Below are 15,555 nucleotides of genomic sequence, written 5' to 3' on the forward strand. Positions count from 1 at the left end.
TTTGTTTTTTGATGGCAAGGCTAGTACACTTTCATTACAAAATGTTATTACCTTGTTTTTGTATATACATTGTATTTAATAACTCAAGTACAGTACATTTTGTTTCATTATATTATGATGACAGGAAAGCAGGGCTGTGATATAGGTACCTAGCAGTGTCACAATGATTAGGCCAAAAAAACAAAAACAAATGTTTAGCGTCCTGCCTTTTTGAAAAAAAGGAAGGAGGCCCTTTTTTTTTCAAAAACGACTGGCTGGGCTATATTTCAAGATGGCCGCCAGCTTTTTTTCAATGGCCACCACTTGGACTCCGGAAATGATATACATGTACCAGCTTTATATGGGCTAGCTACAACAACAAAGAGGCCAAAATTATGTCATTGTTTAAAATTTATCATTTTTTTCATTTCCCCCCCCCCCCCCCCCCCCCCAAAAAAGGAGGCAGCCACCAAAAAGGAAGCGGGCGGGGACGCAAAACATGGTTTTTTTAAATTTTTATTTTTAATTTGGCCTTATATTATTCTGATGAGCTGATGCCTTTTTTTTTCGCAGTTCAAGCATTTGCTTTGTACAGATACACAATATCAGTTATGAAATGTACGTCACAACACTCTTAGTCTCACATTGAGATAGAAAATGTACAATAAATTATGAAACCCAATTCCTGGGTTCTCTAAAAAAAAAAGGAGTCTTTATCTTTTTCCTAAGCCTTTGCCCTTTTCTACCCTGTATATACCTGTTGTTCCCAGCCATGTAATTTCACTGTTAAAACCACGACTGTTGTACAGCCGTCCAGCAAGAACATAATACCCTCTCATTGCTCCAATCCCCTAGGCTTGGGCATCTCTCACTGGACCTGGACGTAGCTGGCAGGAAAGTGGCCTCTGGCGCCGGCCTTCCTCCCATAGGCCCAGCCGTTGCTCAGATGATCACCTATCTGCACCAGATACTCACCTAAATGGGGAACAAAAATAATTTCAGGATGACCAAAGACTCTGAAAATTTGGTAGACAGAGGTGGATGGCTATATTGGTAGAGCACTGATGTGGCATTCCAGAGGATGCAGGTCCAAATCCCACTTCAGTCAATTTATTGTCTCTAATCAAACATGTTACCACAAGATGTGTCTGCACATTGATAACATTTGAAAGATTCAGGAATGTCGCCAGCAAATTTGCCAAGGATGTTGGAGTTTTGGCTATCCATTCAGAGACTGTATCCACTTTCACAAGAAGGCCATTATATTACGAAGAAGTCAAACCTGTTCCAGATCTCCATCGCTTACTTTGCTTTAGAGCCATCTCATCCCGTGTCGCAGGCTTGAAATCGTAGAGCGCCCTCACCAGTCGCTCCCCTTCATTGGGTTGAAGCGCCTGCCGTGCCTGCTCCAACATCGCAGCCCTCTCCGCTGCCCCGTTCCATCTCTCAATGTAGGTCTGAGCAGTTGTCTCTGCTGGAGTCTGCCCTGGGGTTTGCTGTTGTGTCTGGGTGGGTGTCTGTGTAGGTACCTGCTCCTGATGGACTGCGGTGGGGGTCCGATGTGCTGGGACCTGACTTGAGGTCTGTGTTGGCATTTGTTGGACTGTCTGTGTGTGTATCTTGGTAGGTGTTTGTTCAGGGGTCTGACTCACTGTTTGAGCCGAGACCAATCTTGAATGGCTTGTTGTTTGGCCCTGCATGTGCTTTTGGAAATACGGCTCTGTGGAGGAATTAAGTGTATGACAATATTGAAGCTTGATCGTCTGGATGTGTTTTCCAGGGAGTCGAAAGGACTATTAGAAATGGAACCAGTATGAAGGTTTTTTTTTTCAATTGAATTAAAAACTTTGATAGAAGCTGTACCTTCTGGAGAAGATCTGTCTTCACTCTCGATGTTCCCATGGTAATCAAAGTTTCCATGGTAACCACCATTAGCAGGCTGCTCTAACATTGTCGATGATGGGTGGTTGTCATGTATATATGATTCCTGACTCTGAGATGTTCCGAGCGTGTCATACAAGCTGCTTGACAGACCTTGGTGCTGGTGATAACCTGGTGACCTTTCTGTTCCGTGATGGTGATCGTGGTGAGATTCTACATGTACTTGATGTTCTGGGTGCCCCTGAAATCGGTCTTTTGACTTATGACCTTTATGAAAATGACCTCTTTGGTCATCATGGTGGTCTTGTGGAGGCCAGTGTCTCTGTACATGTGCATGATGCTTTTTGTCATGGTGATGTGAGTGATACACATCTTCATGGCGCATCTTCCTCTGATTCCACCTCCTCCCATCGTCCCTCCTGCCACGCCCCCCGAGTTGCTCCTCCAACCATCTCTCACTCAGGTCCTCGTTTTGCGAGTAGCGAGGTTCTGGAGGGCGCTGTTGATGATCCTCTTGACCCCAATGGTCTTGGGGATGCCATTGCTTATAGTAGTGCTGTGTCTCGTGTTGATGGGAGCGGTAAGGCATGTTGGCATACTGGTGGGCGTGGTCAGGCTTAGAGGGCCATTGATGGCGGGCGTGGTCATGGGCGGAATCCACTTCAGAATCAAAGTCATCAGTAGTGAAGCTATCGACAGGTATTAAAATGATGATATAGTATGAACTTATTGCATGTATTTCCGTTACATGTACCAGAATTCATTGTAACAGGTACAGTATCAACAAGTATTATGACAATACATGTACAGTAGAATGTATTGTTTTAATTCCTAATCATGACTTTCATGAAGCTAATTAACCATAGCCTAAAATGAGGAGTAAATGGTAATGAGTTGAACCACGTTTCCTTGATTTTAGTGTTCTGAAATGGTCGATGAGAGCAAACAGCTATGAGTACTTTAAACGAAGTTGAGTTGAAGATCAAATCCAACAAATACACTTGCAATATGCTCTGTTTTCTTTGGGTATTACTAAAGAGCATTCTCCATTATTAACTGAAAGCAAAACTATGACAGTTTCTGGACAGAACTTCCCTAAACATCTCCTTATCTAGTTGCTCAATTATTCTGGTGTGGGGACAATGTTATTCTTACTCGTCAGTCATTTCGTCCGTGGTAGCTAACGCCGTGCCCTGTTGGGTGGTAAGTTGACGATAGGAGGGCTCGGCATCCGTCTGATGCCTCCTGGGATCTATCTCCTGTACAGTATAAAGGAAAAGGGATCAGTATAATTTAAATGTATAATTTGTCTCAAGAGGAACAAGAAACCACAAGAGCAGGGAGCGCACTGCAGACGGCAGAGCAGCATCGAGACTTGCCGTGCAGAAAGGTGCCGTGCGGAACTGTCTCCCTGGTTGACAAGAGAGCCATACGAAAGGAGAGGGCAGGTTCATCTCAGGGCTCAGGCGCCCTCATCCTTTACCTGCACTCGCCGTGGTATGGTAGAGTCTGCCACTCAAGAGTGGGTATTTACAGCCATAGTAGGAAGTGCGAAGACTTTGATCCATCTTCTGTCGTGACAGCTAAGCCTTTTTCGGTGTGCTACCCCATCGTCAGCCATGACGTAGTGATGCCATAGTGTAGTGTCTCTGAAAAACTCGAATAACATTTTTTTGCGCCCCCCATCCCCCCCCCCCCCCAAAAAAAAATAACTTGCTTTTTCCGGGATATTTCAAATAATATACTTTCCAAAAAAAAAAAAAACCTCCGTGCTGAAAATGGTCAGTGAATGTTTGAAATCGAGTTGCACAAATATGGATGGTTATCTCTCAACAAGCGGACTGTAATTCATTTTATACGTCAAACTCTGGGAGTTTATGTATTTTGTTTTTCATTTTAACTTGTGTCCGATAAAACTGACCTCGTATTTGGGCCAGTTACCCTTGCTTCCCGTGCCATTTTTGCGGCCCCATTCGTCCACGTCTGCCGCCGGCTCCGCCCGCCGCACCTGCTCCAGGATTCCCTGGTATACTTGACCCATCCTTAGAAATTTAGCAGAGGGGAAAAGAAGTAGAGTTTTCAGTTTCATTTATGCTGGACACGTTGAAGCAAAACATATTTGGAAATGGGAGAAGCAGAATTTGCAACTTTTGATAAAGAGGTATTTACACAGAGAACTAACATGCACCAGGGTGAGTAGATGCACTGTAAAAAGGTTAGATAAAACACTGTTGGGCAAAGTAATTTACCCAGCATTGGTATGAAATAACCTCATATTGGGTTGAATTGGGTAAAAACTATCAAACTATTGGGAAAGAATTTGCCCAAGAGTGTAGGCAGTTGATAATTCGACCATCATTGGTCGAATTATCAACCCATTTTGGCCAATCTTGTTTACAGTGTGGTGATGGAGGTGAATACTTTTTGACCGGCAAAAACAACATTTTTCCACTTTGGAAAACAAATGTCAAACCGCAAAAGAGACTGAAAAGGGGTATTATGCAGGACGTGCTTTTAAAAACTACGGCAGGTGGCACTCGTGTACGCGTACACGCGTACTCGATGCTCCTTTGACCAATTGGGTTGCCCAATCATGGCCCAATAAACTTAATCACAATGCGCGTACTGTACGTACAGAGGCACGCGGAAGAAACAGTTACATTGTATACAGTGCGGCATTGGAGCGGGCCACGTGTTGTCACCGCGCCCACGTGCGTAGTGGGCGGGGTCTAAGATGGATCGGTCTATCCTTTTCGTAAGTGTGACGTCATTTTAACTTAAACCACGCCCACTACACACCGAGTAGCATTGAAAGTCATTAATATGTAAAAAAAAAGTTAATACAGTGCTCACCATTGGAACCGGAAGTAGTACAAGTGGCGAGTCTAGCCAATGGGCGAAGGTTATCAGTGGTGCGTGCGCGTGCATAACAGAGTCACTTTCCGGATTGCTTGTGCCTCAAACTGTATGGCCGTGTGCGCCAAAAGACCACCTCACTAATGTGTTCTATTTTTGGTTGTCGGATTTTTCCACATGTAAAAGACATTGTATTTTGTCCTACCCTGTGCCGGAGTGAGTGTTGAGATTCCTGACGAAGAGCTGCAACTGCGATTGAATGTGGTCCAGTCGCTCCCTCTCAAACCCTTGCCAACGGTCAAACACTGACGTCATACTCTATAATAGAAATGAAATAGAAATATGCAACCAAATGTTTCGATCGCGTTCTTTCCAAAATCTTGTGGGGATTATTTGGGTGAATGTAATAACCGAGGTCTTGTGTTTGTAATATTTTTTTAAGAGAAATTCGCCCACCTGTGTGTATCTCTCCTTGGCTGTTACATTGCAGATCATTACCCTCCGGAGATACACCTGCTTCAGCCGTTCTCTTTCCAGAGCCAAACCATCGGCCCTCTGGCGGAGTTTCCAGAGTGCTTCCGCGTTGACGGCCGGGTTTGAAGCCTCCTCGTCGGCGAAGCGCCTAGCCCGATAAGCGGCTAAGCTGGCGTTAAAATAAGCCTGTTGGGAAAAAGGTCAATCATTAGGCCAAAAAAAAGGCTCCAGTTTCTGGTCTGCGCGCGCGTCGTCGTAGCCATGCGCGTCGGCAAAAATAAAAAATGTTGTTTTTTTGTTTTCAATGTAAGATGATGTCTCAAAACCGCCAAACCCACTGGTTTGACTGGAATCCTGCTGCTGCACAATTTTAACGTGTTTTTAGATGGGATTATGATCGAGTATAAGCTTTATGTGGCTTCGCTGGGCTCCCATATATTTTGCACTAAATTTAGTCGGGCACCATTTGCAGTCATCAGCTGACATTTGAAGAAGAAAAAAGTAAAAGCCGCGTCGCCGCACCACTTTTGGGGCAAGCTCCATACCAGAAACCGAAGACTTTTTTGTTTTGCCTTATGTAGCAGCTGGACACAAAATTTGCTAAGCACAAATGTGATTTCTTCTTGCATCTGATTCACATTTTTTTAACACCAAAAGAGGCTCAGCAATTTTATAACAAGATGCTTTTCTATGGAATTGCTTAATTACCGCAATACTTTGTTCAGCACAGATTACCTTAGTCCAAGTTGGACTGCTCCGTCGCGTGTCAGTTGTAATGCAATGAAGACGTCGTCCAACCTGGGCTAAAATTACCTCAGCCTCCCACGCGGGATTGAGACCCGGTTTCGATTCCCGGCCAAATCATTTTTTTTTCTGGTTCCGTTGTTTTGTGAACATACCGAAAGTTATAAAAGCAGAACTTAAACAAATAGATTTAAACGTTTGTTGTTTTATCCGGAATTCTTGGGTTTTATTTTCTCCGATGTTCTGCAGACCATTACCTTATTGCAAATGCTATGATTAATTTTAGCCAGTGGGTGGGTGGGGGGCAGGGGGGGGGGGACTGGGATCCACAGTATTTTTCCCCGAGGGGGCACTGAAGGCAAATGATATACATGTGTATATATTTGTTCAATTCAAAATACCCATGTACACTCATCTGTCTTCCAAATGTGCCTGAAATCTTATCACTGGTGTTATAGACTCACTTTGGAACTTTGCCATGACCGCTTTTGTCAAAAGTGACCGCTCTGGAACTGTCTGCGAAACAAAAGACACCTGCAAGACTATCGATCGATCCGCCATATGCAACGGAAGCGCGCGCGCGTCTCAGGGTATTGTAGGGCGTTATTTTTAGATTGACAGCAGACAGCATTTCAGACACTGTCTTTTGAGATAGTGTTGTGACGTGTCCACGGCGTGCAGTGCAGAATCCACAACAAATGCTCCAGGAATTGCTTCAATATGTATCTAAGCAGGGAGGTGAGGATCCTGAAGAGTCCTCTTACTGTGAAACCATGGAATTAGGAATCCTTTGAGGGATGGATGCACAGGAGAACTAGTCACTACATGCTGAAAATGTGGCAATCTCTGCAGAACTTCCGATTCGTGTCCGATGGAGACTCCATTCAGCTAGCAACAACATGGACGACCCATATTATGCGACCCCAAGTCTCAACCGAGAAACCGTAAGTGCCAAACTTTGTTTAAAAACAGTGAGTTCTTTCGCAGTCCGTTACTTCCTTGAGCCAATATTCTTTGAACTGCAATACATGTTTTTTTTTACAAACATGTTTGCTTGGCAAAATCTTCGTAAAAGCTTTGCTTCTTGTTGGCTTCTTCCTGCGCCCGGTCCAACAGTCTACCAGACAAACCTCACCTACCACCAACAACTTCATACCAATCCGAGCAAACAAAAACTGCTACAAGCAATCATTTCTCCCACGCACATTAGTGGACTGGAACTCACTGCCTAAAGAGATTACAGCAATTCAGGATAAAGGAATTGTCAAATCTGCCATTAACACACACTTCAATGTCATCTGTGAGAAAGAAGAAACCAAGTCAACCAACTAAACAGCAAAACAACAAATCCATGCGCACAACCAACCCTGCCCGTGTGACCCCTGAGTAGGGATGTTGGTGCAGTATTTATCAAGACAAGACAAGATAAAAGCTAAGGTAAATGTTTAATTTTTGCTAGGCTTGTGAAGGAAGGCCCACTTGGCAATACAGTAACAGTATTTTTTGTGCTTAACAGTGCTGGGATATTCTAGACCCTGGTGGCGATGTAATGATGACTTATCCCATGTACGATGTATATAAAGTCAGAAATTTATTAGAAATTGAATAAGAACTTTCTGACCTTTTTGGCTCTGTGCAGTTTTGACAGAAGTTTGGCGTACTCTCTCTGCGCGGCCGCAAATGCCTCTTTCGCTTGCTGCGTCTCACGGAGCCCTTCTTGCCCACTCCGGTGAAAATGATCGTTCTTCCATCTGGGTGTGTGAAGAAAAATTTGCTTCCTTGTGAATTCTTCGATGTGTCACAATTTTAAGACTCTTCTCTCGTGAATACGCCACAATCGCTGTTGAAAATCTCAGTGGGGGAATTTTTAGTCATGGTTTTTGCTAGCTCGCTGTTTGACTGAATGTGAGAAGTTTTTGTTAATCCTGATTTTTTTGGACAGTTTCAAGAATTCGGCCTACATTTTTGTCAGAAATCTCACTGAAAATCTTGAAATAGGTAACTTCTTGTCCACTTGTCTAGTGAATCGAGACTTCACCCCACCCCTGTCCCGCCCCATGCCCAGGCCAACCCGCCTCACCCAACCCCAGCAGTAAAATGCAGCAATGCACACAAGAATTTCGTCTTGCTCTGCTGTTATTTTAGTTCAGTGTTTTCGCATGGCAGCCGTTTTATTTACTTGTACACGTTGTAGTACGGTCCTTCGTCTCCAGTCAGCCTCATTCGGCAATCTTCGTGAATCTTCGCCACTGCCGAGGCCTCTTGCAGCACAGTCCGCAAGGCCGTTAGTATGGTGCCGTACTCTGGACCTGAAAAATGACGTCAGAATTTGGGGAATTATAGACCCCTTGTACGGAGCGCCCTCACTAAGGGCAGGTTTTTTTTAATTTAGTTTAATTTAATTGAGAAGTTGTTGTACAGTACAGAGATTTTACTCGTGCAAAAACATGCCTATTTTGGGACGCTCAATGTTAGGGGTCTATTAAAACTTTGTGTTGACTGTTGGCGGTTCGATGCCCGATGTAAGAAAATGTCCATTTTTCCTCGGGTGTCACTAAAAAGGAGAATGGGGGGGGGGGGGATTCTGCCCGGGATCCAACCGGGGACCTTTCGCGTTTAAAGAATCTTCCTCAGTGCCAGAGTCTTCCTGCCAGGAACTGATAAAATTATTGTATTTGTTGGAAATCATGAATTTCAAGTAATTTAAAAATGTCTCTTCTATATGATGGCCGCGGTTACTTTTCTAAACACGTTAATTCAGTGAAACTTTTGTTTGCGCCAAATATAAAATGCTGACTCCTTGCATGCTTGTATTAGTGCAAGCTAACTGAAGTTAATGAGACAGGTAACTTGTGAGGGTAGGATTCCAGTGTAAGGTAAAATAGACCAGATAATATGAGTCGAAATTTCATAAACACCGGCCGTATATTATTTTTATTCCCTCCAGAAACAATTTTTATTTGTGCATCGGCCGGGAATCGAACCCGGGCCTCCCGCGTGGCAGGCGAAATTTCTTTGCCACCGATGATTTGATGTTACTTTTTTTCCCGACCATACTTCATTACTCAAATCAACATTACACATTTCCGGGGGGCCATGTGAATGTGAGAAAAAAAGTCGAAGGCAAGCATCAGCGGGAAACTAGCCCCCCCCCCCCCCCCCCCCCAAAAAAAAACAAAGTAAGGAAGGATGAAACCCAATTAAGTAAAAAACAAATGTTTTTGAAAGTTTGGGAGAAAAATATGAAAGTCGAACTGTCGATCATCTTCGAGGCAAAAAGAAATGGTGTACTGTATGTTTGATAGCTATGCTGTATAATAATAGGTAATTAAAAAAAATTGCATCGGCCGGGAATTGAACCCGGGTCTCCCGCGTGGCAGGCGAGAATTCTACCACTGAACCACCGATGCTTCTTGACCATTATGCGTTGGAACATGGCTTAGATATTTTAGGATCACTGTGGAGATGTAAAAACGTTGACGCAGCATTTTCGCATTGTGTTGTCCTGTAGAGTGGAGCTAGTACACAGCGCAGATATAGGGACTTCCAGTGTGCATACGAAGGCCTAAATGTCATCAGTAGGGGCCTACCCAGAAAATGTACATGCCTCAGTGCTAATAATATTAGATTGTGTATTTAAAGACAGTCTTTAATAAAGGGGCATTGCAACTCTTTCTTCTGGTGTAAACATGTAAATCAAAGTATGAATGCTTTCGTACTGTGTGTTGTGATTTTGCAGTTACTACGGGATTGATCAAACGTGTATGTTGCTGCTTGTGCTAGCTTGTTGTCTCGGCCATAATCGTGACAGGAGGTCGGGGAATTCTCTCACCTTTTCTCAGAGAATCATCCCATTTCGATGCCCACTGCCTCAGACCCTTGGCGTATCTCAACTCCACGTCGGCACGCTCCTGAATCATGCTCATCAGATCGTCGCATGACCTAGGACGGTACACAAAAACAGAAACTGCATAATCTGGAACTAACAAAATTAAAATACATTGTACGTACCTGCAAGTCTGGTACTCCAAAAGTGTACAGCCGAAATGTACTGACATTTTACCACAGTCGTTCGAAACGGTTACAAAAAGGCTATCTTGATTGTTTGTTTTGTTCACGGATTAAAAAAGATGCAGTCTTACCTAGGCCCATTTTCAATTCTTCGCAAGACTTTCCTTGGTTCGCCAATATCCCAGAAAGACCCTTCTCCCCGCTCCTCAGCCATTCTTGAAATCTACATCCTACATCCTAATCCATGAGTGAAGGTTCATTAAGTTGATTGGGTCTTCGGCAAATCAAAAGAACTAAGTGATTCTGACAAAAAAGTGAGAAGTTTGTCCTTGCCAAACGGTAGTCAAGTATGGCAACATTTTAGCCAATTGTAACTTAATTTGATTATCACGTGAACGATAGAAACTTGAGAAACAAAAACATTCCATTTCGTTCGCGTTTGCGCATTTGCGCGCGTCCCCGCCGCACGCGTGCGCGCACGCGACCCCGGCCATTATCCGGTTCGTTAGTGTGACGTCATCTCAATTCAATCCACTGATCTTTATTTAAAGATCAAAGATCCTCATTCGGATCTCCATATACACAGACCCTATAGGTAGAGCTCAACCTCGTGCCCCGTGTGTACGATCTTGCAGCGCCATGTTGTTTCCTATGTCATGCCTTGCGCGATCGTATTATCTCGTCATGTCAACGCAGTTATTGTGAAATCGGGAACTCAAGATAAACACATTGTATTGCAATGAAATTTCTTGCAATAAATTGTAATGGTATTTGACACGAAAATCTAGAAACTTGACAGGAACCGCCGAAGAATGAATGTAATTTAATTTAAGGAAATTGCAGTATGAATGACACTCCATATTTTATCGTCATGCAACAATTTCTTACAAAAGAGGGCGCGCTACACAAACACTGCTCACCGCGCTCCGACGTCTGGCCGTTCGTTATTTCAACACAGTTACTGTGAAATTGGGAACTCAAGATAAACACATTGTATTGCAATGAAATTTCTTGCAATATATTGTAACGGTGTTTGACACGAAAATCTAGAAACTTGTCAGGAACCGCCGAAGAATGAATGTAATATAATTTAAGGAAATTGCAGTATGAAGGACAATCCGTATTATCTCGTCATGTCGACACAGTTTTTGTGAAATTGGGAACTCAAGATAAACACATTGCATTGCAATGAAATTTCTTGTAATAATTTGTCATGGTATTTGACACGAAAATCTAGAAACTTGACAGGAACCGCCGAAGAATGAAATTGAGATCAGCACCCATCAGCCGTTCTCGGCGCCATGTTTGCAGGGCGGGGTACAAGCGAAGGGTTAACATGGAATTATGGCTTGCTGCACGTGCGTACATCTCGTTACTAAGGGTTCTGTGCTTACAGGGTTAGCACATATTTTTTCCGCTAGCGCGGTAAGTGGAAATTGATGATCGTTAGCACAGAATTATGTGGTTAGCAGCTTCTCGAAATTGGGCCCGGGTAGACATAGCTTCCAAACACGGGTACGGGTATGGCAAAACAAATCTGGTCTGTTGCCGTTCTTTTGCGGCTGTGTCCCGTTCCCTTTTCAAAATGAGCTGTTTTTTTTCATGGCGAATACCGAACGCTTGAGTATTACTATTGCAAGGTAATTAAAGCTGAATCCATAAAAAATTAATAAACAATGTGTTTGTCAGAATAAGGACCGCCTGAGGGCGGAATCACAGCTGATGTGTCCAATCCGCCAACGCACCCTTGTATTCCGAGTCAACGTCTTTGCGACAATGACAACAGGCATAATACACAAATAGAAACTTTGTTCGGTTTTGTATTTTTCCCGTAAATTGATATTTGCACTTTCACATCATCTGTTTAAACGCTTCAAGCGATAGGCCCAACCCGGATATGTCTACGTTAGTTTTTTTTTCCATGGGCGGTTTGTTTTTGTTCGTAAATGTGTTCAATCTCCATGTAAATAAAGACAATTACGCGTTGTGGGTGTGGGAAATAGTGTTGCAAATACTAATTCCTAAGCTGGCGAGGTGGAAGCCATCATACTCATTGAATAAAATCAAGTCATATAGGCAAACGTATTGCGACTTGCGAATTACCCCGTAATTCCAAAGTACAGAATTGAGCCGTGCACGCGTGTCGCCGTTGGCGTTGAATTTTTACGCCTGGGGCGAAATTTTCGGTACCTTTTAAGATTGAATTAAGTGACACATTAATTTATCTGTCTAGCCGGCCATGGGGTGGAGCAGCTGTGGTTTTAGCTCCGGGTCTAAAACAAAAATATTTGGAAAAACCGTTCGTCCGTGTAATTGTGACTTTCACATGTAGCTCACTTGGAAAGTATAATGTGCAATTAATTCCAATTCAGTTGGAATTATCTCAGAAATTAACTCCTACCGGCTCATAGTCGATCACGTTGAGTAAACAACTAGGTGAACGTAAAATAATATGTTTGCTTTTCTTTCAATTAATGGATTTTAACAAATTTAAACTCTTGCTGAAACTTCACTGCTTCACTGGGTAAATTACCTGAATGACCGCATTTAATTATCGGAATCGAAGGAGGCTTGATGTGGTGTTAAAAAGGGGTCAGCGTTATGGGAGGGGTAGTTAAGTACGGACGACTCAGCGGGAAGGACATGTGAGGTGATGGCATTGTGTTCCTTTTATCCGTTTTTCTAAAGATTTCACGTCCGGGGTGATGTTTTTCTATAGGTTTCGCATTATGGGGTGATTTCCTGAAAGGACCATCACCCGCCCACATGTGGGTTTTGGTGAGCATGGGGGGGGTCGCACTTGACTTTTTCTGTGTTTGGTCGTCGGTCAAGAGAGCCACGTAGGATCATTTGCAATTGCCCGAAAAAGCACTGCCGATTTGATGACAGAAATATTGCTCGAAGTGTTGACAGGACTGCAGTAACCATTTCCCTGTGAATTAATTCGCCTATCGTTTTGAAGAACTCTAACATCGAAGGTGTGTCATGGAGTGTCATGGCCTAGCGGTTTAAGAGCACCGGATCAATGCTCTGGTTTTGAAGGCAACAGTGGCGTGGGTTCGAGGCCGCCGGGTGGACACTTGTGCCCTTAAGCAAGGCACATTATTGCTTCGTCCTTCGGATGGGACGTAAAGCCCTAGGTCCCGTGTGTTGTGTAATGCAATTCACGTAAAAGAACCCAGTAACACTTATCGCCAAGAGAAGGGGTTTGAACCGGTGTTTTTGGCCTCCAGTATATAAACTCTGTATACACTCCCACGCGGAGTATTTAGGAGAAGAACGTACCAAGAACCAAGGTGGTTTCAAGGTGCATGCCCGCGGACACCCTTGCTTTTCCGTGCGTTAGCAACGGATCATTTTACGAGACTACAAAACAAAACAAACAAAACAAAAAATGCGCATATACATTTTCCCCGTTTTCTCAAAATGTATCCAGTATTCATTGAGCTGATGATGATGCGACGATATATGCTATTTCCGATCTCGAATGTCCGTCAGCCACTCAATGTCCTTTTCGGTGGAGGACTGCAACGACCCGTCCAGGCGGCTTAGCGATCAGTCCGCCACTAGAGGCTCACCTCACCGCAATCAAAAAAATGGTGGATGCTGCGTAGCCCCACTTGTGTAGGTTGCTGCGGCACGGCCCATCAGGGGGAATCTGAACTTTAACAAGTTAGGTTGTGAATTCCAGTCCCACCTGAGTGATTTTTTCCAACTTTCACCCGGGAAGTAACACACTGAGTATATAATACAGTGTTTATGCGTCAATGAAGGGCTAAACCTAATTTGAAGTTAGTTGTTATGCACCAGTATTTACGATTTTGAGCAATTTTGTTGCTTTAAACGAAAACGAAATGCACAAAAAGTAAGAGATCTTATACGTACCACCAAGGTTTAGTTTCTTGTCCTATTTGATTATTTACAACACACCTTAAGCCTGACTTGAAAATAACTAAAATCAAATCAAATTGACACACAAGGGGTGGGGGTCCAGTGGGGACTGGAGTGAGGGAGTCGGGTCGGGATGAAGGGGGGGGGGGGCGGAGGAAAACATGTGTTATGGAACTTGCCACTCTGTGCTAAATATGACAAAATGATCAGCCCGGACAATCACCTGTTATATTCTCACAAAATGTTCGCGCATCGCCAATCAAACATTTTCGTTAAACAAAAAAAATATCGAGGTACCCAAGCGATATGTTTCCCAGTCAAGTTTACGCCCCAAAAACCTCTCACTACAGCTGTGCATTGGATCAGACGGCGTAATCCCTCAAATAAACATGTTCTCAGCTAGAGTAATTGGTTCTGCTTGCGCTTTCTCTTCGAAAGCGGTCAGAGAAAGCCGAGCTGATTACCGTGTAACGTGAACAAAAGACGCACGACTGGAGCAACGGCTGTGCGTGCGTGCGACATGTGCCAACATTTACAACCGACTTGAAACCGAGTTAAGTGCGTGGAAAATAAACTATGGTGTGCAAATTGAACATTACCTCTAAATAGAGATATCTCTGTTCTAATAGACATTGATCTATTTCTAGACTTACGAAGTTTTTTTTTTTTTTGCCCCGACAAATATAGATAGAGATATAGCTCTATACGTAATAGAGATATCCCTAGAAAAAGATATATTTATTTCCAAGCCATATAGTTATAAAAGCGATATCTTTGATTGTGTTCCGGTGGATGAGGTCATGGTGCAATCAATTATGGTTTAATAGGTTTTAAACAAGATAAACTTGGGGGTTTCAAATTTTTCATTTTTTTTGTTTCTTGCATCATCGCTAAATCTGATGGAGAATTTGGCACCTCATCTGGCAAGAACGGAACATATCTCTATTGCATAATAGAGATATTTCTTTTTGTTATATAGATAAGCATTACAATATCTTTATTAAAAAAAAGAGATGAATCAGAAATAGAGATATTCGAGTATACCCTACTAAAAATAGAAAAATCTCAAATCGGGCAAGCAGGAAACATCAATTTGAAATTGTGAGATATCTCCATCAAAAATGTAGATATTCGAGTATTAGAAATAGAACAAATAGAGAAACATCCATTTGAAGTAAGAGATATCTGTATCAGAAATATAGATTTTCGATTTCTAGAAATAGAAATATCTGTATTACAGACATAGATATCTTGATTACAAATTTCAGTATTTTAATAGATATATCTTCTTTGAAAAAGACCTACATGGTGATTTATCTCTATTTCAGAATTAAATGTTAAAGTTGCATGCCATATCTTTTAAAGCCAAGTAATTGAGATTTCCGATGAGTGACCAAATCTACGTGAGACTTCACGTGCGGCAATTTGTTTGCGTTTCTCATGCTTGGGCAAGTTGGTGTTCGGGTTTGGGGACCTTTTTGGATGTGTATGGAATTTAAATTGGACATTATTCCCGCTTGACCAATATACGTCTGAATTGAGCCACCGCTCGTTCGTTACCTGGTACTGCTCCACACACACAAAAACTGTCTGAAAAATCATTCAATCACTCAATTCGGCATTTTATTCCCATAATGGCATTTGCATAACACAGCCATTGCACTTATGATATTGATTGAATAATACAGTTACCGAAGCAAAGGGAATGGGAGTTGTGAC

The 15,555-nt window shown here is 42.9% G+C and overlaps 1 protein-coding gene and 1 non-coding gene across 2 annotated transcripts; both read right to left on the reverse strand.

Annotated features, from left to right (window-relative positions):
- Positions 1-660: 660 nt before the first annotated feature.
- Positions 661-10,343, reverse strand: LOC119719228 (protein kinase C and casein kinase substrate in neurons protein 2-like). The gene is made up of 11 exons (XM_038188636.1): positions 10,077-10,343; positions 9,767-9,876; positions 8,114-8,243; positions 7,556-7,685; positions 5,173-5,376; positions 4,922-5,034; positions 3,782-3,902; positions 3,016-3,119; positions 1,843-2,549; positions 1,286-1,699; positions 661-954 (listed from the first exon to the last, which is right to left on the reverse strand). The coding sequence occupies exons 1-11, from the start codon at positions 10,157-10,159 to the stop codon at positions 848-850; spliced, it is 2,223 nt and encodes a 740-aa protein (XP_038044564.1). The 5' UTR covers positions 10,160-10,343; the 3' UTR covers positions 661-847.
- On the reverse strand, positions 9,274-9,344 carry Trnag-gcc. The gene has a single exon. It is a non-coding gene; the product is annotated as a tRNA-Gly (tRNA).
- Positions 10,344-15,555: the final 5,212 nt, after the last annotated feature.

This window comes from Patiria miniata, unplaced genomic scaffold (assembly GCF_015706575.1).
Source record: "Patiria miniata isolate m_02_andy unplaced genomic scaffold, ASM1570657v1 HiC_scaffold_1, whole genome shotgun sequence".
Classification (NCBI taxonomy): domain Eukaryota; kingdom Metazoa; phylum Echinodermata; class Asteroidea; order Valvatida; family Asterinidae; genus Patiria; species Patiria miniata.